Raw genomic sequence first — 24,283 nt, forward strand, 5'->3', positions numbered from 1 at the left:
CATTTTCTCACGTCATTGGTGACCTAAATAGACTATTCCAATGTGTTGGAGTCTTCCTTGGTCATTTAAACAAGTTTAAGGCTGTTTTTCCAAATTGGTCAATTTGTGCATTTTGAGCAACTTGTGATAAGTTGTCTTATTCATAGGGTTCCCTAGTGATTAGGGTTTTCCTTGTTTGGGTGTAGGGTTGTGATGACCTATTATCATCCTTGTAGCACTTTTGATTGGTGCTTGCACATTTGATCATCTTTACCAAGAGATTTGGTTGAAGGACTTCAGTGAAGAGGATTCTTGGGCTAGTTGATCACCTTGTGATCAGTTTCACTAGGCTCCATTGCATCAGTGGTCCAAATTTTATCCTTCAATTGTAGAGAATGCACATAAGACCTAAGCTTGGGGATTTTTGTTGAATTTAGTTTGACAAGGCAAGAATTGTGATCAGACTCTAGGCAATTTTTAGCCAATTGACAATGGTGGGTAATTCTTCTATACGTATGATTTTGTAGGTCAAGGGGGTTATTCCTAGAGATCTTATGGACAGTTAAAGAGAAACAAAGAACTGGTCACACAACTTTGCCACAACCTTTGGCTTTGCATATAGATACTCCAAATGTTTAATCACTCCTTGTACTGGTTTAGTGCTCCTGGTAACCAAAGATCTGTTAACATTGTACAACAGATTAGTATCAGGTTACACATTCAACTAAAGATGCAACTCAAATTTATATATCCACATGTAGATTCTTATGTGATTACTTCACATGCAATGCATCAGTCGCTGAAAATGGATAACAAATGCAAGATCTCAAGGATATAGCAAAGGTATGCATTATCGACCTATGCAAACTTTTAGGACACTAACTTTGGCTAATCTGAAGAGGGATGGTATTCAAAATGTGGAATGATTATATCACTGAAACTGATTGGTGCCATACTCCATCAGACAACAGAGTCTAAACATGAAGAAATGTGCAAACATTTTTGTAAATCTGAAATAGAGAAGTACCATTACATTTAAAACCCTATCTGTATAACTGTAATAAGAAGACGTAAGAAAGTTCGCAAAAGTAGACATTCTTTGACAATCCATAACTAATCAACCAAATCTCATATGCTATTTTAAAAAGAGCTTTCTGAAAACTTAAAAAAGATTTTACTACTAGTGTGATAGTTAACTAATCAAGAATAAGAATAGTTTAGCAAACTAATCCCTAAAGGTATTACCATATCATTATCCTTCGAAATTGTCAACTAGTTATGAATTATTCACATCATGGAGAGGGTTTTTGTTTGAAACTAGATGACGCTTTGGTGAGTATTTATTTGCTTCTTGTGATATTGGCCGACGTAAACAAGCCATATAGTCACCCTGTGACTGATCAAATAACGACACCTCTGGCCAACTGTCTTAAAAGGTGCTGCTTACTAACATTTTGGGCCTACAACTTGATAGCTAAACTGCAAGTAATTTTGATTGTCTGCATTGGTTAGTCCAACTATAATGCTTGGGGTAAAACAGATTCGACATGAATATAAACATTATTACCTTTTTCTGCTTTACCTAAGTCCACAAGATTTGGACACGTCAACATCAATACCCTTAAAAGGCCCAAGACAAAGTATTATATAAAGAACACTGGCCCTAATGCAGTCTTCAGAGATTGGCAACTATGATTGACTCGGATCCCAATGTAGAAATTGATCGTCTCATTGAGACATAAACGAACTGTCTTGATAATAAATAAAGTAACCATTTCAACGAGAAACAAGCCAACTTCTATAAATTTTCAACCATAGAATCACAATTTATGAAGCTGTGACTAGATTTGACAGCTTTCTTTGAACAATGGACCAGGGTCAATTTGATAATCCTGAAGATGCAAAATATAACTTTTTTCCATTACCTCTAAGCAAATTAGATTCAAACATTGGTCTTTGATAATTGGCTGTACATGACACATAGAAAATTAAGCATCCTTGACACATTTTAAATATGAGCTTCAGACAAGCATGGACAGTTGTCAAGATGAAGCAGGTTTGACTCTGCCTTCCTTTGTGATTAATCTTTATGCTTTCAATGTGTTCGCATGGGGACATCAATTATGGAGGTTATGCACATTTACAAAGTTGTTGGCATGCAGATCACATCTTGAACCACAGTTAATGTTACAGCATGTTGATATACATGGGAAAGATTTTACCCAATGCTAGTTAATTCCCACATGCACAACATTTTTAATTACTGACATTGACAGGTAATGCTTGTAGGATCCCCTGATTTGGTCTAGGCTGATACTTAGATTTTATTCAATGCATAATAGTAGGAGAGATTCAAATTAAATTAAATTTTTTTTTTCATATAGCTTAAATTGTTTTAGGTGCTGTTAAAAAAGGGAGTTTTAATTTAGTGAAATGTGGTTGCTTTAATAGACATAAAGCACTGACATAATGCTGATCAAAATGGAATAGTTTGTGTTATTTTTTTTTTAATCAAATGTTTTCTTATGCATGCTTATGTAGGAATGTGAGGAGCTGATGGCTAAGGGGATCAGTGGAACTGGCCAAGGGTTTGATGCCCCTGGGAGACGTTTGGGAGGGTTTTCCCATAATCCTCCTTTGACATCACTCAGACAAAGTGCTTTGGCTGCTGCAGAAAAAAGAGCTCGACGAGGGAATTTAATACCATCAGGGCCAAATCGTGTAGGGGGTGACAGAGAGATGATGACACTTTTGACTCCAACTCAAGCAGCTGCTATGGCTGCAGAAAGAAGACTTAGAGATGATATTTGGTGTGCTGCTCCAGTCACTTCTGGGAATGATGGAGTTCAAAGAGCTATGGAAAGAGAGAATGGATTTTCTGGCCCTTCAAGAGCAGTTGAGGACCAAACTAGTGAAAGAGATGGTAGGCATAAAGGTATTGTTTTTTCAGGGTCTTCGACTTCAACAGCCACAGTGGAAAATCCAACAAGTACAAGCAAAGGTGATTCTATGTGGAAATGTAGCGTATGCACTCTCCTTAATCCGGTATGTACAGCTGTTGCCACAAATTTTTTTTATTAGTTGGTGTTGAAGTTATGATTGATTTCTCAACAAATACTTACATCCCCACGTGCTTGTTTGTGTATGAGTTTGCAGGGTGTTCACTTGCACATGCACACACATCTTATTACAATTCCATGAAAATCTGGTCATAAGTTCCTTAATGGAAGGCTTGTTATTACTGGCTCTTTATAAAAAATCTTTCAAGTGATGAATGAAGTTAGGATTAGTGGTCTGTGTTAATAATTTCAAAAAGATTGATTAGTTTTATCACAAAAGCTATCAAATTGACTAGCTAGAAGGAATCAAGGACACTATGATTCTATATGTTTGTGAGATTTCTCTAGTGCAACTCTTGAGTTTGTTGGCTTTGTAAATATCATTTCCCTAACTTTGTCTTATAGTGAAGAACTGTTTGATAAACCATAAATGAAAAAAGGTTTCGATGGCTTTTTTAGGTTTTCCAAGATTTATAGATCACTATGACAATACAATGTCCCAATGAATGTTTTAGTGCCTGAAGAAGACAGACAATCCTGAAGTAGATTTAGCATTATTTGGAAACCACATTATAGAAGGCATGATTATAGATCCTCATAAATTTCAAGGTCCTTGTCTTAACTGTTTATGTTTAAGACCTAAGTTGCTGATTTGGATTTGGGTTCAAGATTCAATCAAATGTTTTTTTTTTTTTTGGTGGGTTCAAATTTGTTTTGGGTTCGTTCGTACAAAAAAGATATGTTTTTCCATATATATATATAGACAAATGTATGTATGTATTATATGTAGCAGCAAATGAGTTCCGACGCAAGAATGATAACAGGAAAGCAGCATAGCAAAATATACCACCATATCAATGTTCCTGTTTAAAAATAATAATGTCAACATAACATCAAAAATCATCAAACATATCATCTTTGTCCAACTAGAAAATTAGAAGCACAAATAATGCCATTGGCATCAGTATTAGCAATGTCAGCCTTAGTATCACTAGGTAGTTTGCGATAGTCATCATCAACTATAAATGCATTAAAGAAAGCAATCAACTCTCCCAACTTTGCACGGTCTGATTCAACATCCCAATGCTTTGCCTCCCCTTTTTTGTAGGTATTGTCTTTATGTGTTATAAGCCTCAAGGTTGAATGCACATAGACCAAGTATTTTGCCTTCTTGGACTGTATTCTATTGTGTTTTCTTGAGTGGATGGAGTATGTGCTGCAATTCCTCTCGGATGATGATGAACTAGCAACCTATCAAGATTTTCAATTTTGGAATTCGAGAGTTAAGAGTTATGAACAAAAAATAAAAATAAAAATAAAAATTCAATATTCATCAACAATAATTTATAAATTAGAATCTTAAAGTTAAGAGCTTGTGATAATTTTTTTGATGGAAACAGGTTGTCGGTGTTGGTATATTATTTCATGGAAGTACTGCCATTTTTGAGCATTAGCATTGTTCTTTTCTTCATTAGCCTCAAGACCACAATCATTAGTACTTGCAAAACTCATGAACAGCCCTAAATGTAGGTACTATGTGATTGGTATAGATCTACAAAGGGCTGCCTTGTATTCATAACCAACTTCAAGATCTTTGTATGGGGCAACTCTAGTGCTACTCTCCTCGAGGGCTGTATCACTATAGTACCTAGGGCTCAATGCAAAGGCAAGGAGATGTAATTAGTCATTTTGTTCCATCTCTCCACCATGATTTGCAGTAGTTCCTTGAAGAATGTATAGGATCTTGTTCTTTCTCATTTATGATTTTCTTAATATCTTTAATCATGCAGTCTATGCTATCATATACCTCACCCAAACAGGGGCAATTCTTGTCAGTGTATCTAGTCAGGCTCAATATAGGCTTCATGAGTTTTAGGAGGTACTTTGCATGATCCCACCAAGAGTGTCATCTAGTATCATCGCCATAATGGTAGCTGCCATTGTACTACTAGATTGCCTTCATATACTCCAAGTAGCACTGATTACCATTCTAGACAATGCCTCTTTGAATTTCACAAGACGCCTCAAAATAATAGTGTTGGAGGTAAAATGGGTCTCAACAACCTATTTCAAAATTAAAACAATAATAAAGTAATTAAAATAAAAAACCTAGAAAGTTAACAAAACTAAAATCTAAAACATATTTAAATTTTACATAATTTAACTTACCTTTAAGAGCTGCAATCTTGGGAATTGTCTACATATGGCTTGTGACATATGGTGGTTCGTGACAAACTTTTGGATCTCTTGGGCATCTCCATACATTTTTTCAATCCACTCAATTTTCTTGCCAATTTTTTTCTGCATTAGGTAAGTGAGTGGATAACACAATGTGTCCAAAAAAAATGTTAGAAATGCTCCTTAACCAATAACCCGACGACCCTACTATATTTTGCATAGTCTGTTGTGACCTGAATAATATTTTGAGGATGAACTCATTCAATGGCTTGGATGAGAATGTTTGCAATGAATGGACTGCCCTTCACTTCCCCATGATAATTCATGTCTCTCAAAAACATTGCACCTCTTGTGAACACTGCAATAATATTGACTAAAAGGCAATTTCTTGCATCTTTCCATCCATTAGATACTATTGACATACCTGTTTCGATCCATGAATTGTTGATGAGCACCAAGAAATCCTCTACATGTTTCACCTCTTTGTCCAATAAAGTGGTGCACACTTTGTCATATCTTGGGCCCTTGAATCCCATCGGAGGTTCATTAATTTGATCTCACCATTTTTAACCAATACGGTGAGTGAACAACATTAAATGCCAATCCATTTCAATAGATGCATTTCTCTGTCTTGCTTGACAATGCCTCTAACTTCATTCTGATATGACATTTCCAAGTCCCGCTTTGCTCTCTTATTTATTACCAGTTTAAATGGGATGATAATTGTATTATCAATGAACTCTTAAATAGAGTATATAAATGCTAAAAATAGAACCCAATGAGAAAACAAAAAAGAAAGTGTAAATGACCATTAAGTAGAACTAGCTAAATATAGCGAGAGACTAAATTTTTTTAAAATATTCAAATACCTTCCCATAATGGTCTTTCTATCAACTACACCAAGTTGCCCCCTAAACTTGATAAACTAATTTTGTTTGAGAGACTTGGTGAGAATTTCTACAGTATTGTCCGTAGTGTGTACATACTGCAACATCACAGTTCCGTCTTTGACAAGTTGGTGGATTTAGTGACAATGAATATCTACATTCTTTGTCCGTTTATGAAGACTGGATTCTTGGCCAACTTCAAAACCCCCTCATTATCATAGAAGAGGGGAGTAGGGCTTGCTTGAGGCATATGCAAGTCCGCAAGCATTCGACAAAGCCAAAATGCTTTACAAGCGGCCTTAACTGTTCCTCTGTATTCAACTTCAGTAGATGACAGTGATACTGCCTGCTCCTTCTTGCTGGTCCATGTGCCTGCATTTGTGCCCCAACTATACATACTCAGAATTAGACTTCCGATCATCAATAAACTTTCTCAATCTGAGTCTGTATAATTAATGAGTTGAGGATCATACAAAATGCCAAAATCAAGAGTGCCCTTCACATTTTGCAGCACACACTTTGTGACAGTCAAATGTTTAGCCTTTGGGGCTGTCATGAAGTGAGAAAGATGACTAACAACATAGTTGGTGTTAAGTCTAGTGGCAGTGAGATAGATAAGGCTGCCCACTGTGTTGGCTCATTATCTTCTGGTGAGTCTAATTTAATTGAAAATTTAGCCCTTATTTCATAGGTGTAGAAATGTGATTGCAATCCTGCATCCAAAATTTGTCTAACAAACTTTTGGCATACTTTTGACTGAGATATGAAAATGGAAGTATCTGTCTGCTACACTTCTACACCAAGATAATAATGAAGTCCCAAATCTGTCATGTCAAATGTCTGGCACAAATTCTGTTTCGCCAGCTCAATCAAAAGTGTTGTGCTACCAGCAATTATTGAATCATTAACATAAACGATTGACATGCAAATTAGAATCTGTAGGACTGTGCTGAAACCCCTGATCAATCAAATACTTATCAATCTTGATGTACCATGCATGGAGTGCGTGTTTGAGGCCATAGAGAGCATTTACCAATTTTTAGAGCCGATGCTCTTTACTTGCAATCTGAAAACTTGGAGGCTGTGTCATGTAAACCTCTTGCTGCAAATCACCATTCAAAAAAGCTTTCTTGACATCCATTTGATGAATGTGCCAACTGAACTATGCTGAAAGGGCTAGGACAAGACGAATGGTACTCAATTTGGCAGTAAGAGTAAAGTTCCTCTTCATAGTCAATGCCCTCCCTCTGTGAGAACTCTTTAGCAACCAGTTGTGCCTTATCAAGTGTGTGATCACTCTCATACTTGACCTTGTAGACCCATTGCAGCCATTGGATATCTTCCCTGGTGGAAGATCGGACAACGCCCAATCTTGTTCTTCATGAGACTTTGATGTTCAGTTGCCATTGCCTGTTCCCATTCTGGTATACCCTTAGCCTCATAAGAGAAAAACTGACTGTGGTATGCTGCTTTCTCTTATTGTAGCAAGATCTACCCTCAACTAATTCATCATCATGAAGATGATCCGTGGTCTTGGCCCACCACTTAGGCTGGAAAGTAGGACTGACATCTGTTGCAGTAGGAACAATAGGACCTGGAATATTTGGATATGGAACCTGAACGAGGAGCTGGTGGCGTAATGTCAAGGGGATCACTCCCATCAAGAGAACCAAATGGAAGTTGGACATCCATCTCTATAGCTTATGGAGGCCAATTCTTAGGAGAAGGCTCAAATGGACCATGATCTTCATTAAACACAACATTGGTATTGAATACAAGAGCATTAATGTCAACATTAATCAACTGATAAACCTTATGTGTGCTACTGTATCCTGCGAACATCAATCTCTGAGTCTTGAAATCCAGTTTGGTGCGCTTGGCATCTGGAATCCAAATATATGATGTAGAGCCAAAAACCTTAAGATGACTGATTTTATGCTTTTGCCAGACCTAGCTTTTTCTGGACTCATCTTCTTAACGAATTGTGTGGGAGACCAATTCAGAAGATAAACAGTTGTGAAGACTGCTTCTGCCCAATTTTTTTTTGGAACATTGCTGTGCTTCAACATTGAACGAGCAATCTCAGTGACTATACAATTCCTTTGCTTAACAACATTGTTATGCAATGGGGCGTAAGGTATAGTAAGCTGGTGCTTAATCCTGTGTGATACATTGCGATGCTTCAACATTGATCGATGATCTCATTGACTGTACGATTCCTTTGCTCAACAACATTGTTTTGCAATGGGGTGTGAGGTATAGTGCTGGTGCTTAATCATTTGTGATGCACAAAATTCAGAGAATTCAGATGAACAAAATTCTCCACCATTGTTGTATCTAAGTGTGACAATTTGACAATTAGATTCTTTTTCCACTAAGGCCTTGGAACTTTTGAACACACCGACTACCTCTGAATTATGTTGAAGAAAATACACCCACATATTCTTGCTGAAATCATCAACAATCAAGAGAAAATATTTGCATCTTGTGATTGGTAGACTGTTCATGCACCCACAAACATTTGCATGGACCAACTGCAAGGGCTTGGTTTCCCTCCAACCATCAGCATCTGAAAATGAAGTCCGATGTTGCTTCCCAACCTGACATGCTCTGCACACTCCATCATGTTGTGTCTGAATCACAGGTAAGCCAACACCAAGACTATCTTGTGTCAACCAAGAGAGAGAGTGGATATTCAGACGCCCACATCACGGGGCCAAGATTGCAGATGGAAGTACTTTTGACTGTGCACTCAAAACAACATCCAATTGAAAAGAATTAAGCATTATCTGACTAACTGACAATAGATTTAGCTTCATGACTGGAGCAAAGTACACATTGAGAAATGTCAAATCTCTCCCACAAAGTGAAATTTGTAGATTTCCTTTACCGACAAGTGTGGCCATGAGCGCATAGGAGGTAGGTTCCTTCTGATCAGAATGCATAGCAGTTTGGGCCTGATGTTGAGACCGTTTATGTAAAGACTGTGCAGCAACCAACTGCTTTTGGCAATCTACCTTCAGGTGACTCTATTGGTGACAATAATTACATTGAACACTCTTCTTCTTAACAAAACTGGAGGTTTACCTGAGTCTTTCTGTTGGGTGGACCGAGGCTTACTTTTATGCTTATCTGAGGCTTTAGCTGTGAAGGCCACTTGTTCAGAAGAGGAGGAATTGGTATGACTTCCAAACATCATGTTGGACAAAGAGGCCGTCACTGAAACTAAGTGCTGGTCAACCTAGTGAAGCCTCAAAAATCAAGACAGATAAGACACGTTGGAAAAAATAAACTAGATGAACCTGCAATTAAAATCTTCAGAATTTTTTTTTTATAGAAAATTTATCGGAAAACCCTAATCACCCATAAAAGGCATAAACCCAAATGTAGAAACCCAATTTTTTTGGGTTAGGGTTTCACCTTCAAGTTTCAACTCAAAATGTCGAAAAAATTTCTGCCTACATTTTTCCTGTTTATGTTAACTTGTGTCAGGTGCTGCAGAAACTCTAGTCGGGTTTAATGGCACGCAAAACAGAGATGGGCATCTGAAAATTGCAAATGCATGTGGATGTATCACCAAAAAATGGCAGACATGATTATCGTGGGGGTAGAAAAATTGGGTGTTTGGATTGAGATATGTGGTGCTGAGTTGGAGTGATAATTTCATAAGTCTCGAGCCTTCAGGAAAAAAATACTTTTGACACTGCTGGTGATGTGGAACAAACAAATTTTGTCTATTCTGTGATTGCCAAAAATAAAAAATATCTCAGTTTTTGAAGTCGTGCGGGGGCTGATCCAAAATTGGTGGTAGAAAAATTCGACAATGCAATAACATAACCACCACAACATGCTACTATTGGCAACTTAGTAAGTAGTTTTTTTAATATTTTATGAATTTAACAACTTATAAGTGCCTTTCACTGTACATGCATGCTTTTGCTTCCAATGTATGGTCTAAAGCAATGCATTGAATTAGAAAATACAGTGAGATATAAACTATAATGAGATGCTGAGACTAAATAGCATTTAGCCTAGGTTGTGTGGAAAAGTACATGTACCTCTGTGTGGGTGTGTAATTTTACACAGAGTTCGTGGTATATACTGAAATTGTGTTTAATTCTGGTTTAATCTCTAGATGCTAATGATAATATCTCTAATAGCTGTTTTCCATGAGAAATTCAGTGGTTTAACGTATGTATGTGCTTTGTAAGCAGATTTTAATACTTCATGAGGTTAATAATTTATACGTCTTTTACTGTGTATGCATGCTTTTGTTGCCACTGTATGGTAAAAAGCGATTAATTGTATTGCAAATATAGTGAAATATTATGAGACGCTGAAACTAAATAGCATGTAACCCAGGTTGTATAGAAAAGTACATGTGCCCCTGTGTTTGTTTATTTGTTCTTACCATATTGCTTTTGTTTTGTTTTGTGAGTTTAAAGTTTCAAGATACACCCAATATTTGTGGTAATGAGCTGTATGCCATAATTTCTAAGATAAAAAGATTGTGAAACAATTAAGCTGTACTCATCTCTTAGCTGTGAATTGTGTCCTAGCCATAGATATAACAGGAAAACATATTTCACATGTTTATACCTCACAATTATACTTGTTTCTAAGAGGTTAGTCATTGTGCAACTGCGGACGTGCTCATCTAAAAAATTTCATTCACTTTGGTTGTGACATAATCACATATGCGTTTAGTGTCTCTTTGAGCTGCACCAAATGACAATTGAAGCACAAGTTTGTTTCAACAGAGATTATGAAGAAAGATTACAAGATAATTGATAAAGTCTTTCAATGCAACTTTATATCTTTCAAAGAGGAAGATAGTTATCAAATACATGAGCAAATTTACATTTCTCATGTCTCATTTGTTACATATTGATATAACTTCACACATCTCAAGGTTGCTAAAAGTCCACTTTGCACTCACAGCACTAAAAGTCCACCCTCCTTATCCAGTTTGAGAGATATGAGTATTCTATGTATCAAGTTGTCAAGTCACACCTTACTTATAGTTTACTATTCTTAGATGCCTTCTAACAGCTTCCTTGTGGGCATACTGTGCCACAAGCTTTTCCTCTTTGCAACCTCCCAGTTGCGTGCAACAGTTGAAGAGGTCCATTTATGAGTGTTGTTTTCATGAAAGGGGGTCTTCCTTGCTTTCTTTTATTAGATTTGATCTATAGTGAATTTTCCTCTGGAAATTTGCTAGCTGAAAAAATACATACTGATACAAATGAAAAAATATGCCATTTTGTGATAGAGGAGTGATACAGGAGAGAAAACCTGTCTTAGAGTTTGACAGAAATGTTCTAGTAGTCATAATATTATTTGAATCATAAAATTTGAACAATCTTCTTGTCATGGGTAACTACGGAGAATGTGATAATGTAATATTTGTACACAAGAACCTGAGTACAATTTTGTGGTGCCTAAATTGCATGTAGAAACTGTTACCTTTTATCATCTGCTATTGATAATTATCTCTAAATATTTTCAATGATGCATTCATATTCTTCTTAGTAGCTTATGTTTAGTGTTCTTCTAGTCTTTATGGCATATTTTTGGTCTCTGCTCATTTTTTGTATTTGGGTTCACCCATACAGCCCCTGGCATTGATTTGTGGAGCTTGTGGCACTGAGAAATCAGGGGAGTCAAAAAGTTGGGCATGCAGGACATGTACGTTGGAAAATCCAGTCAACTTAGATAAGTGTTCTGCATGTGAACAATGGCGATACTCATATGGTCCACCAGTGGCTGTGCGTGGACCCTATGTGGGAACATAAAAGTTAGTTACTTATGCAAGCTAGAAAAACTAATTCACTTCAGAATTGTGTACTCCAGAATCATCAACTCAATGATAGAAAGAGATATGTCTGATTCTATATTAAAATTAATGTAATTGATTGCCTGTTTTGCTAAGCAGCTTTTTGTTGATATTTGCTAAAAAAAAATATTTGTAACCTAAGTCACAAGGTTTGAGTTCGAGTTCAAGTTTGACAACCATGAAGATCAGGAAAAAAATTCGGATTAAATTTACTTTGACTAAATTTTATTTATTTTGAAATATAAAAAATATATGTAACATATTGTCAAAATAGTTAACATTGCTAAATAGATTTGAAATCATTATAAAAGGATGGCACATTTGATAAATTTATAATGCAAGGAACATGTTAAATCATGATTGCAAAGATGTCTTATTATCAAAAGGGTACAATCAAAAGTAAAGACTTTAGAATACCAGAAGAGCTCTAAATCACCAAAAGCACTCGGCTCAGATGGTGTGTCATCATTAATATTACTACTCAGTTCCACAAAATTAAAACTTATTTGCACTTGGCACTGCAATGTCTTTTAAAATTTGTTGATATGGAGTCATTTGCTGATTTGTTCATGTACACTTCTAAATTGCTGCGAACATAAACAAGACCTGCCAACTTTCTAGACAACTTGTTCTTCATTTTGTAATGGATGTAGTGAAAGCAACAATAATTCTTCTCACAAGTTGATGCTTGTTCCTTGACTCAATATAGGAATGGTGAAGTGCTGAAGTTCAGGAGTTTGTGCTCCATAGCTCATCCACCATCTCTACAGCTACGTACCTCATCTTGTGCCATATCATATGTGGCTACTACTATTCCAAACATTCCTTCAACCTTAGTCTTTGATTAGTGTTCCAACTGTTGGATCTAGTTTAAATTTGCTAAGAGCTTCATAAAAGCCTCCATAACTTCACTATCACCTTGTCTATCGATGTGAAATTATTTGAGTTCGCTGCATGTAAAGGTGTGCACATCATTTTCCATTTGGAAGCAACTATCTCCCATATCTCCATGGACTTTTCTTCCACATTGTTTAGTGCTTGTTGAATAGCTTACTTACAATGGTCCATGCTTTGATAAAGCATGCCAAGAGTAGGAGTGTCACCATTAATCATACAAAGGATATTATTAATTGGCTCACATACACTCAAAACCTATGCTCCACTTTCCTTAAAGTTGTTATATAAACTAATTTGTTCTATATTGTTCACCTTAGCATTTGTAGAAAGCGTTGAACTTTCCCACTTATTGGAACAAACAATAGATCTCTCCTCAACCATTCTTTTCAAAGTGATGTAAAATGAAGCAAACCTTGTGTTCGAAGGCCTCACCAAATCCCTAGATGCATTTTTCTTATAAAGGCTTATTGTAAGATGCCCATTTTTTTAATGAAATTTACGATTTCTTTCTTTGTGAATTGCTTCATATATCCATAGAAATTGAGCCACATCATGAAGCAACAAATCCAAACAATGTGCTCCACATGGACTCTAGTATATTTCGGGGTACTTCTCTAGAATCAGTTTCCCAGCTACCACATAATTTTTTGCACTATGATTTACCACTTGAACCACATTTGTCACCCTTATTTCAAGAATGGATTCCTCTAATATTTGAAATATATATTTGGAAGTTTTCCTTTTGTTTATAGTGTCAATCACATTCAAGAACACAACACCTTTAGGACAAGCCACCAAAACATTGACCAATGGCCTTCTATTGAAATAATTTAGAATTTCAGCAAGATGGAATTGATAAGATATAATCTTTGTTCTTTTGCAAAGAGATTTGGGAACCTAATCATGCATGTATAGGGAAAATGGTTGGGGTGTTGGTAGAAGAAAATGATAGAGAAGGGAAGCTTGGGGAATAAGTTGATTTATTCATGATGTGCTTATAAGGAATGCCTTTATTTTCAAGAGATCATAGAATTTAATTTAGCAAAAGAAAAGCAAGAATCACTTTCATAGACGAAGGATACACCTAACTCTTTGTTGGTTGACTAGAAATCAACATTGATAAGGCCAATAAAGAGTATGAGAGTTTGTAGTTAATTTCGTTCTTTCATATATATAGAAGATTGCATGTCAACAATAGTGAACCAACCCCTATTGACGATAGTACATCTGAAAATTATTGAGTGGAATCCCCATTGCCCTTGGTGAAGTTTATCAATGACCTCTGGATTTGTAATATCTAGAGGATTGTTTTATATTTTTAGAAGTTGTGAAATTATAATCAAGAGATGATATAACTCATAATTACATTTCAGACCTCTTTTGGAAGATCGAAACTGAGGAAAGGCAAATATGATTTCTCAATCAAAGAGGCATTAGAAAGAACAAAATTTGATTACTTGCAATTGCTCAAGGATAGGGACCTTGCAATCAAGTTGGCAAAAGAAAAAGAAAAAGAAGTTGACGACCTTCTTTTACCTTACAATTAAGTTGGCAAAAGAAAAAGAAAAAGAAGTTGATGACCTTCCCTTGTAGCCAAGTAAGTCTCATTGTTCATTGTACAAAGTAGAAAATCAGTCATCTATTGCAATCACTCCTATGGAACAAGAAGCAAATAAGTCTATAGATATCATACACATTGTTGAAGGAATCGATGCAATAAGGAATGATGATTTAAACATTTCCTATCTTAAGGAGATAAAATGTATTGATAAAGATCAACATGCACCAAAACCATTTTCTCATGATGATATAGTTGTTGGTCTCTTTAACTATTGTTCCCTCTTAGTGTCAACCATTTAGTCATTTACTAGGTAGAGTTAGACAATCATCACTACAACTAAGCTACTCTATATAGGCTGAGTCATGTGAAGACTTGTATATAAACTTGTGTATATCGAGCTCTATAGCAGCCGAGTAAGTTTATGGTCGCCTGATTATTCTCAATGTAAGCTGAGTCTAATGTTGACCGAGCAGTTTGAGCATATGCAAGTCGAGCTACACAAAAGGTATCGAGCATAGTAGAGACTGAGTGTCAGTAGCATATACAGTGAGTGTCGAGTGTTAGAAACAATAATTGTTGAGCAACACAGAATATATATTCAAGTCAAGAATGATACAAACTAGGTAAATCGTTTCAAGCTGACATGGACGTGATATTTAATATTTGTAGAGTTTATTACAGAGATTTTTATGCATTTTAATGACTTAGATCACAGATCCCTATGTTATGTGATGAATGAATCAAATGGAGAGGCGAAACTAGGAAGCATCTAGAAAACTCTTTATGAAATCTTTAAATAGGGCAAAACTTAACTTAGTTTTGCATGCCATGTTATGGTCAAGAATATGATACAGAGGAGCAAACAAGCTATTCATACAATTCAAGTGTGAATGTGTGAACATTGTAGAGGAGGCAAAGAGTTCTACTGTTATCAGATTAGATTGGAAAGAGGAGATCCAACATTAGCTTACTAGAGCAAACCGAGGATCAGGTATTGAATCAATTTTAACATATTGAGTCAGGGTAAATCTCTTAACAAAGTTGTCTTAATAGATCTTTGCAAATCTCCTAACAGAGTCCTTACTTTGTTGTAAGTGTAAAATCCTCTACAGGGTGAGATCTAACAGTCTCAAAAGCTTTTAACAGGGCATACCCCTCATAGGGTAGATCATTGGATATGGTCAAACATTGTAACCCTAACAGGTTAACTTTATTATGACAATAGTGAAGATTTGTGTGTGTCATCCCTATCCCAGTTTTACCTTCATTCTGAAGTGTTTTTGGCAACCAAAATCTTTGTGTCATGTGATCACTTTTCATGCATGTGAATGATAGATTAGATTTATATGCTATTACAGTTTGATTTTATAAGTTATGCATGCATAAGCAATTGGATAAGAGATGGTAAATGTGGTGAATGCATTATAGAATTGTTGAAAAGGTTAAAGTGTTATGCATCCCGATTCACCCCCCCTCGCTTAATATCTTGGTGTCCAATTAAGACTTCCAACAGTAGTTTACAACTTTAAGAAAATTTCTTCAACAACGTTTTCATGTGGCTTTCTTAATGGTACTCTTCTCAGATCAACAACTGATAATAAATATCTAAATTTGGGAGCACTGTGGTATACTTATATGACCCCATATATTGAGAAGGAAATCAAGAGTATAAACACTTTACATTGGAGGGGAAATCTCACAAAATGGTGCAAATTGCAAGTATAAAATTCTTGACGTAGACAGTTTCTAGAGAACACTTGATAAAACCCCCACCATTAATGAATAAACTATATTAGAAGCATATTTGTTTGATCACCATGAGGAAACTTAGGGAATAAGTGAAGCACATGTGATTTGTTCACGATGAACAACAATTCTTATGCACTTGTCATAAGATGTCAAATGCAAATATTTAGGTTCACATGGATTTGGAAAATCACTTAGTACATACTCAAACTTGAAAGCTTAAGCAAAAAATTATCTTTATTGTTTCCAGTTTCTCACAAGGTGTGAACTTCCCTTTTTATTTGAGATTTGCATAAGGAGGATACGATTGTCTAAGACACCTAGATTGTGTCTTCAACTATAATTATTAATTAATAAAAAAATGCTATAATCATTATTTTTCAAATTTAAATTAATTAATAAATTTAGTAAATGAAACATTTTGGGTGTTGCATAAACATTGCCAGGGAGTACGAGGTATACAAAGTGCTTGTTTGTATGGATATACAAAGAAGTTTGAATGAACATGGGAGTAAGAGTTGACAATTACTATTAGATTACTTTTAGTATCTTAGGTTATTGCAATACTTAGTTCATTCTTCCAGACTGTTGGTAAATGTTCATTTGAGCTTTCTTTTTAGTTTTCCAATTTAGTCTATTTTGAGTTGTTTGCTTTACTGGACAACTTTTCTTTTTGGTTCATGTTATTATAGCCTTTAAAAAATCTATTTAATAGTGTATTATTAATACACTTATTCATTTTGTTTTTAATCATTTTATTTATCGGAGAATTTTTTTTCAGCGGTTATTATTTTGTAATTCATATTTGGAAAAATACATGAAAATAAATAAATTTAAATTGGTCCATTAATTTCCTATCAACTACAAAACTTGATTAGGGTTTTTGCTTGCAAAGTGTTGCATCAATATTTTGGTGAGCTAAAATCACACAAGTCAAAATTCTTGATTTTTAGAAGAGAGAGGGGCTTGCGTTGTTGTCAGACAATGATTTTTTTAACTCAATTTTTGTTGTCCCAATTACATTTTCTTGGTTTTCTTTGAAAACTTGTAACCTATTTTTTGTTAGTTAGGGACATTTGTTTTCTACTTATTGTTGCAATTTCAAGCCGCACTCCTTTTCTTGACCTGCGACCTTTTGGTAGCTAGCGAGTCTTTTTTTTTTTGGTTGCTAGCAGGTCAATTTTTTTTTGGTGTTAGATGTCCAACTCAACACCCAGGACCACAAGTTTTTCCTATCACTTGTGACTAGTCAACAACTCAACACCCAAGACTACAAGTTTTTCCTATCACTTGTGACTAGTCAACACTTATTTTTTTGGTGGGTTTCAATGTTCATTTTCTTTTTCTTTTTCACTAAGCACAAATTTTCTAGCAAACTTTTCTTTCTCTGCGCTTTTAACAAAAGTTTTCTCAACCCATGATTTTTGGGAATTCTGAGATTTTTTTGGAGCATTACTACCAACATTTTTTTGGGAACTTAAAAATTGAAAATTGATATTTTTTTCCTCAAATTTTGTCACACTAAACTTTTCCAAAATTTTTCATTACAAAATTTTTGGTAGGTTTGTCTAATCCATTTTCCCCCTTGAACTTGTTTAGTTTGTCTCACTTTTTTTCTCTTCAAAAGGTTGACAACAACCTTTGTCAATGATGATATCTTTGACCAACATTAGGTTGGAAGGAGACCAATAGTTCAATGGCTGCAACTACAACACTCGGTAGCATTTAATGATGTTTTTTGAATATTGTTGTCTTGATAAACTTATTTTGGGGATGGAAGCATATCCTACTCAAGTTCTAATAGATATCATAAATAAAATGAATGTAATAAGGAAGCTTTCATGTTGCTCAAACTTTTAGTTACTAATGATCTTCTCCCTTAGGTGCTTTTTGGTAAAAACAAGTAAAGAAATTTGGGAAATCTTGAAGCACCTTTATGAGACATTTGACAAGAACTACACTTTCTTTTTGAAGAAAATGAATTTTCAATCATGATGGATGAGAAGGCATCTCTTTGGGCACATCTTACAGACATCAAGGTCCTACGTGAACAATTAGACTACTGGCCACCAAATGGAGGAAGAAGATATTGTAGTGATCATGTTGAAAAGCCTAGCCCAATTCTGTGAGCACTTGATAAAGATGCTCAATATCACTTCTACTAGTGTCACCCTGACATTCTATGATCACTACAACAAATTTTTGCAGTACGATAGATGGAAGTAATAGTTTGGAAGTCATGCCAGTTCCTCCTCTTTGGAATAGGTGGCCATCACAACAAAGGCCTCAGATAAACATAAACATAAATTTCAATCCACCCAACATAAATATAAACCTCTAGTTTCTTCTAAGAAGAGTGCTCAATGGAAAGACTATTACCAGTGTGGCTACCTGAAGATAGATTGTAGGAAATAGTTTGTAGATGTGCAATCTTCACACCAAGCGTCTTAGTAGAAGGTCCAAGCTACTATGCATTCTAATAAGGAGGATTTAACTCCTATGTGTTTATGACCAGATGCCTATCAACTCATGACACATCATCAACTAGGTATAGTGATTTTGATGGCTCTTGATATTTGATATGTTGTTGGGATTGGTTCACAAAGTTCACCCTTTCTTTGATTTAGTTGTTTTTGGAGGAGGCGAGGAGTATATAGTTGTTCTAAAGGAAATGCACAGGTTTCACTTTGTGGGAAGAATTTGACATGTCTCAATGTATACTTTGTTTGAGGCATGAAGCTCAATTTCCTCTCAGTCTATTAGATTATACTTCATTCTTCTCAGATGGATGTTGTCTTCAATTCACACTAGTGTACTATTGTTGCCAAGGAGTCTCACGCTACAATTGTAATTGGCCTTGAGGAATCACGTTAAGCACATGAGTTGTATAGTCATTGAGATGGCTCAATCAATGTTGGAGCATCACAATGTTCCAAAGAAGTTTTGAATAGATGCATTCTTTATAGTTAATCTTATGAATCAATCCCCCACACAAGTTGTTAATAAGAGGAGTATAAAGGAAGCCTGGTTTTGATAGAAGCCCAAAATAGGTCATCTGAAGGTTTTTCTTTTTACATCATATATTTGATATCCAAATGTGAAGCACACCAAATTGGAATTCATCATACATTAATGTTTACAAGATACAATGATAGAAATAAGGCTTATCCACTTATTGATGTTGACATTGATTGTCTCATATTTAGTCACATTGTGGTGTTTGATGAAAACCAAGGTCCATTTCAATCTTCTCTAGTTTATATCCCCAAAGATTAGTCTCTATAGGCTCCAAAGATGGATATTTGTCTTTCGTTTGGCTCTCTTGATGGGAGGCATTCATTTGATAGTGTGCAACCAACCTCTTCACATGGTATTCAGGCTCCACAATCAGTGATTCCAAGATTTTCCTACTGCAATGGTTGTTGGTTCTATTCTTTGACCTAATTGGTGGGCCAAGATTATCAATGATCGTCATGATGATGAGCAAGCAACATGCCATAGTCAATTTTGTTCTCATGGCCAGTATTCATAGTATTTTTGAACCACAAACATATTTTGAGGCTAATGGTCTACCAGATTTGTAACAAGCTATGATAACTGAACACCAATCTCTTGAAAAATAACACTTGAGTGTTGTCTAATATTCCACTAGGGGAGAAGCCCATTGGATGCAAACGGGTCTATAAGGTCAAGTATAAGGCTACTATCACTCTTGAAAAGTACAAGACACAATTAGTTTCTAAAGGTTCTCACTAAAGAAGGGCATTGACTATGAGAAGACATTTACTCCCACTGCCAAAATGATTACCACTTGTCTTGTCCCATCCCTTTCAACTTAGTTTGGTTGGCACATTCATCAGATGAATGTCAAGAGTGCTTTTCTTAATGGTGGTTTGTAGAAAGAGGTTAACATGATGCAACCTCTAGCTTCATTGATTTTAGGTAAATAATATCAGGTTTGGAAATTGGTAAAATCTCTTTATGATCTTAAGTTGACACCACATGCATTGTACATCAAGATTGATAAGTATTTGATTAATGAAGAGTATCAATGCATGCAAGTGGTGAGATTCTTATTCTTATCATATATATTGATGATCTGATCATTATTGGTAGTGCAACACATTTGGTTGAGAAGACAAAAATAATTTGTGATAGACATTTGACATGATAGATTTGAGGCTTTTCCATTACTATCTTGGTGAAGAGGGTTGACAAAAATATACTTTATTATGATATATCAGTCAAAGTATGCCAATTTTTTTGACAAATTTTGGATGTAGGATTGCAAATCCGCCTCTACATCTAGTGATAAAGGGCTAAACTTTCAGCTAAAGTAGATGCATTGGTGTAAAACGAGTGAACATTCAAGAAATTAGTGGGTAACCTTATCTATTTCACTTCCACTAAACTTGGCACTAGCTATGTTGTTAATTACATGTCTCGCTTCATAAAAATCCTAAAGGTTGAACATTGGGTTGCTACAAAGTATGTGCTATGATATTTGAAGGGAACTCCTTGTTTTGGCATTTTGTATATTAGATGTCAAGATCCTCATGTTATTGGTTGCACAAACTCAAATTGTAAAGTTTTTATTGATGATTGAAAGTATACTTTTCTATATGTTTTCTATTTGGGCACAATTATAGTCACATGGACCAAGAATAACCAATGAGCAATATCAGTCTCCTCTACTAAAGCTGAATATAGAACAATTAAGGTAACATGTGTAGAAATTTGGATTCGAAAAATGTTTTCTAACTTGCATATGCCTCTAGTGGGCCCTACCCTCTTGTTTTGTGATAATCAAGGAGTTATGAAGCTAGGCAAGAATCCAATCTTCCATTAATGAACAAAGTATGTAAATCTTCATTGGTATTCTATACTGATCCCAATTTGTGACATTAGGAAATTAGAAGTCAATTGATAAAATAATAAAAAAGTGACTTATTAGGAAATTATTAAAATAAGTCATTTTATTTAAAAAGGGAGAAAGGTGACAAAAGAGGGAGACGAGGAAAGATATAAATGAGAAGTTGAAGAGTAACTGCATTGGACATTAAAAGAAGAAGCTAACTTCATCTTGGAAATGCTTGGACATGTTTTGATTTGTGATTTCTCTTCAATAGATTTGGGAAGCTTTGAGCTTTTTGTTCTACATCTTGAGGACAAAAACTTTTAGGCTTCTTGGTGGATTGGATGAAAACCCAGTTTATCTTCAGAGTGGATTCACGATGGAGTTTACATTGTATTACCGATTCATTTGTTGTTATCCAATCTAGCTATAGTTTTTTTTGTATTTGAGATTGGATTATGTTATTATACCACTAGACATTAAATGCAACAACAATTTTTAGTATATCTTGTCTGAGAATATATTGGAAATCAACTGGTTATTCTAAAAGCTTTTGTATGAGTTTATTTGTTTAAATTTATGAAAAAATGTTTGAGAAATTTGGGGTAAATATCCATTGGGGATTTCTCAGTGGTATAAGAGTTGGTTTTCCTGCCATGTGATATTTCACTAGTAACAAAGAATTGAGGTTTTTAATTACAATTTGAAACTTTATTTTGATGTAGGAAAATAAACTAATTTTTGCTTGGCATATATTATAAATTTAGGCCATCTATTCTAAGGTGTGCATACATTAGGATTGCCAAATGTTGCATGCAAACACATTGTCTACTACCTTGGGAATAAATATTTTCGTCACTTTTCTTTTGGGAGTTTGGAGTTTGTTGAGGGGAAAAACTAGTGCACACATTAAAAATTTGTATGAATGAAATGAAGATTCCATTGGCCAATTTGTATGTTGTAGATAATCTCGAGTTTTGACATTTTATTTTCCCTCTTTGGCTTATGAATTTGACATTTTAGTGCTTTGGAACAGAATGCAATTTGATTAACAACCAACTCACTTTAGGATTCATTATAGTATAAAATTTTTGACCTATGCTTGAAAGTATTTGATTTCTCAAACATTGTTATGTGGTAGAAAATTATATTGTCACATTCTCAATAAATATTTAAGCTGGGTAGATGGGTCCTAATTTCTAAAGTGTATCAGTGTGAATTTTTTTTTTTTTTTTTTTTGATAAAGTGAAATAAGGTTTTGAAAGAGCCCTGAAACATTTTACAAAGAAGGATTTAGGAGGGACATGAAACCCACATCAAAAGATAAGTGTCGAGGGCCACAAACAAGAACAAAGCATAAATAAGATAGGACATAGGCAAGGAAAGGGGAACAAGACAAAGTAATTCTCTTTACAAAAACAAAAAGAGGTAGTCTAGAAGGAAAGGACATTTAAACAACCAACTACCCAATCAACCAACTCTTTCAACTTAAGATTCCCCTTTGCTTATGCTAGTTAATGATATTGGAGAAATATTTTGTGCCTCAACAAGAAAGAGGGAAAATATGTATGAATTTTTTTTTGCAAATATTAATGGTTGAGGTTTTTTAATGCCAAGCCAGGTATTTATATAATATTTGATATTTGATCCGTAAGACATAATATTGTGCCTTGGAAATATTAAGTTGGTGTGAAATATCAAGTTGCCTTGAACATCTATTCCATGCATAATATTTTGAATAAATTTTAGAAATATTAAGTTGGTGTGAAATATTAAGTTGCCTTAAATATCTATTCCATGCATAATATTTTGAATAAATTTTTGAGACATTGAGGAAATTGTTGGGCATGTCATACTCCCAACTTGGGCATCGTATATAATTTCTAAACTAATTGTAGAGTTTTTCCTCAAACAAGAACCATATTGTTGTGAAACAATGGAATACAATTTTCTAGGTAGCTATTAGAGTAGAGGAAATTGTGGAAGTCATATAGTTGAATGAGAATTGCCAGAAATTTAATTTGGAGATTGAACATGACATTGTCTTCAACACTTCAAGTGGAGTAACATTGATGGAGACTAGGAGAACAATTCTGAATGCTTGACTTACTATTTACAAAGGAAACTTTATTGATTCTATTATCATTGTAGTTAATCATTTGTTGGAATGAGAATTAATATTATTGACCAACTCCAATAAATAGGTATTTGGTTGATCAAGAATTACTACCTATCAACTAGTCACAAAGTATCACATATATCTGCATAACATATTTCCACACTCGTTGAAGAATTGCTATATGTAGATGAGGTTGAGTTTGGATGTATAGGGAAGGATTTCAAAGTTTTTTGAGCCAAAACCAACCTTGAACAACTATGAAAAAGATATTTTGGGTATCTAGTGAATGGGGAAGGTGTCCACTATCAAGAGTGTATTCAAAACAAACAACATGTAAATCAACAATGTAGTTTCTGCTAGGCCTCATATTTTGATTGGGCTAGCATTCATGGTGAATCTGAAAAAAAGTTTAGTATGAAAGTAGAATAACAAAAATAATTTTCCATTTCCAAACAACCTCTGAAATACAATGTGTGAATGTTAATTGGGCAGAGATCTCTCTTGGTTGTGTAAGATCTAAAATCACGACAAGTGCCTTAATGTTGATAAATGAGTAGAATTGAGCAATTTTAGAACCAGAGGATATGGAAAATATTACATGTGATGGCTTAAAAGAAGACATAGACTAAATCTTCCTATCGTGCAAATACTGAGGTTGGATTCCTTTTAGTATAAAGTTGTAGAATTTTATGTCTTATTTATTTCAAACAAACATTCTTAATATCATATGTTTGTCAAACTTGTTCATGGCATACTTATGACTTCACTCATATGAGGACATGCTAATGAAATGATAAATTTAATAGTCATTGTGGAACCTAGTTTTAAAACAAAAATCATTAGTAAAACTTAGAAATAATATCTTGAATGATTTTTCTTTTGTTCTGGACTGAGAATTTGAATAACCTACAATTTATTGAAGTTGAATTTGGTAAAGGGAAAAATCTTGGGTAAGACCAGAGGTACATTTTACAGTGCTTATTATAGTGGCATCATAGTGATTATTGGATTGTACAAAAATACATTGATTAACCATATTGTAGAAAATTGATTCATTTCTTCCTATTGTTGAGTAAAGTTCAACCGTTGTAACACATTGAGAATTGAATTTTCACTGTCACCTAAAGAAAATAAATGTGTGATGTATTTTAATGAACAATCAATAG

General features: G+C 34.8%; 1 protein-coding gene across 1 annotated transcript in view; it reads left to right on the forward strand.

The window, feature by feature from the left end:
- Positions 1–12,034, forward strand: part of LOC149551751 (zinc ion binding protein) — a 39,577-nt gene extending 27,543 nt beyond the window's left edge. The window contains exons 3-4 of the mRNA XM_089787254.1: positions 2,521–3,024; positions 11,719–12,034. Of these exons, the coding sequence (XP_089643380.1) occupies positions 2,521–3,024; positions 11,719–11,898 (684 nt within the window). The 3' untranslated portion in view covers positions 11,899–12,034. The remainder of the gene's footprint in view (positions 1–2,520; positions 3,025–11,718) is intronic.
- Positions 12,035–24,283: the final 12,249 nt, after the last annotated feature.

Source organism: Cupressus sempervirens, chromosome 6, assembly GCF_028749045.1.
Source record: "Cupressus sempervirens isolate cs-2001-9-10 chromosome 6, ASM2874904v1, whole genome shotgun sequence".
In the NCBI taxonomy this organism is placed as follows: domain Eukaryota; kingdom Viridiplantae; phylum Streptophyta; class Pinopsida; order Cupressales; family Cupressaceae; genus Cupressus; species Cupressus sempervirens.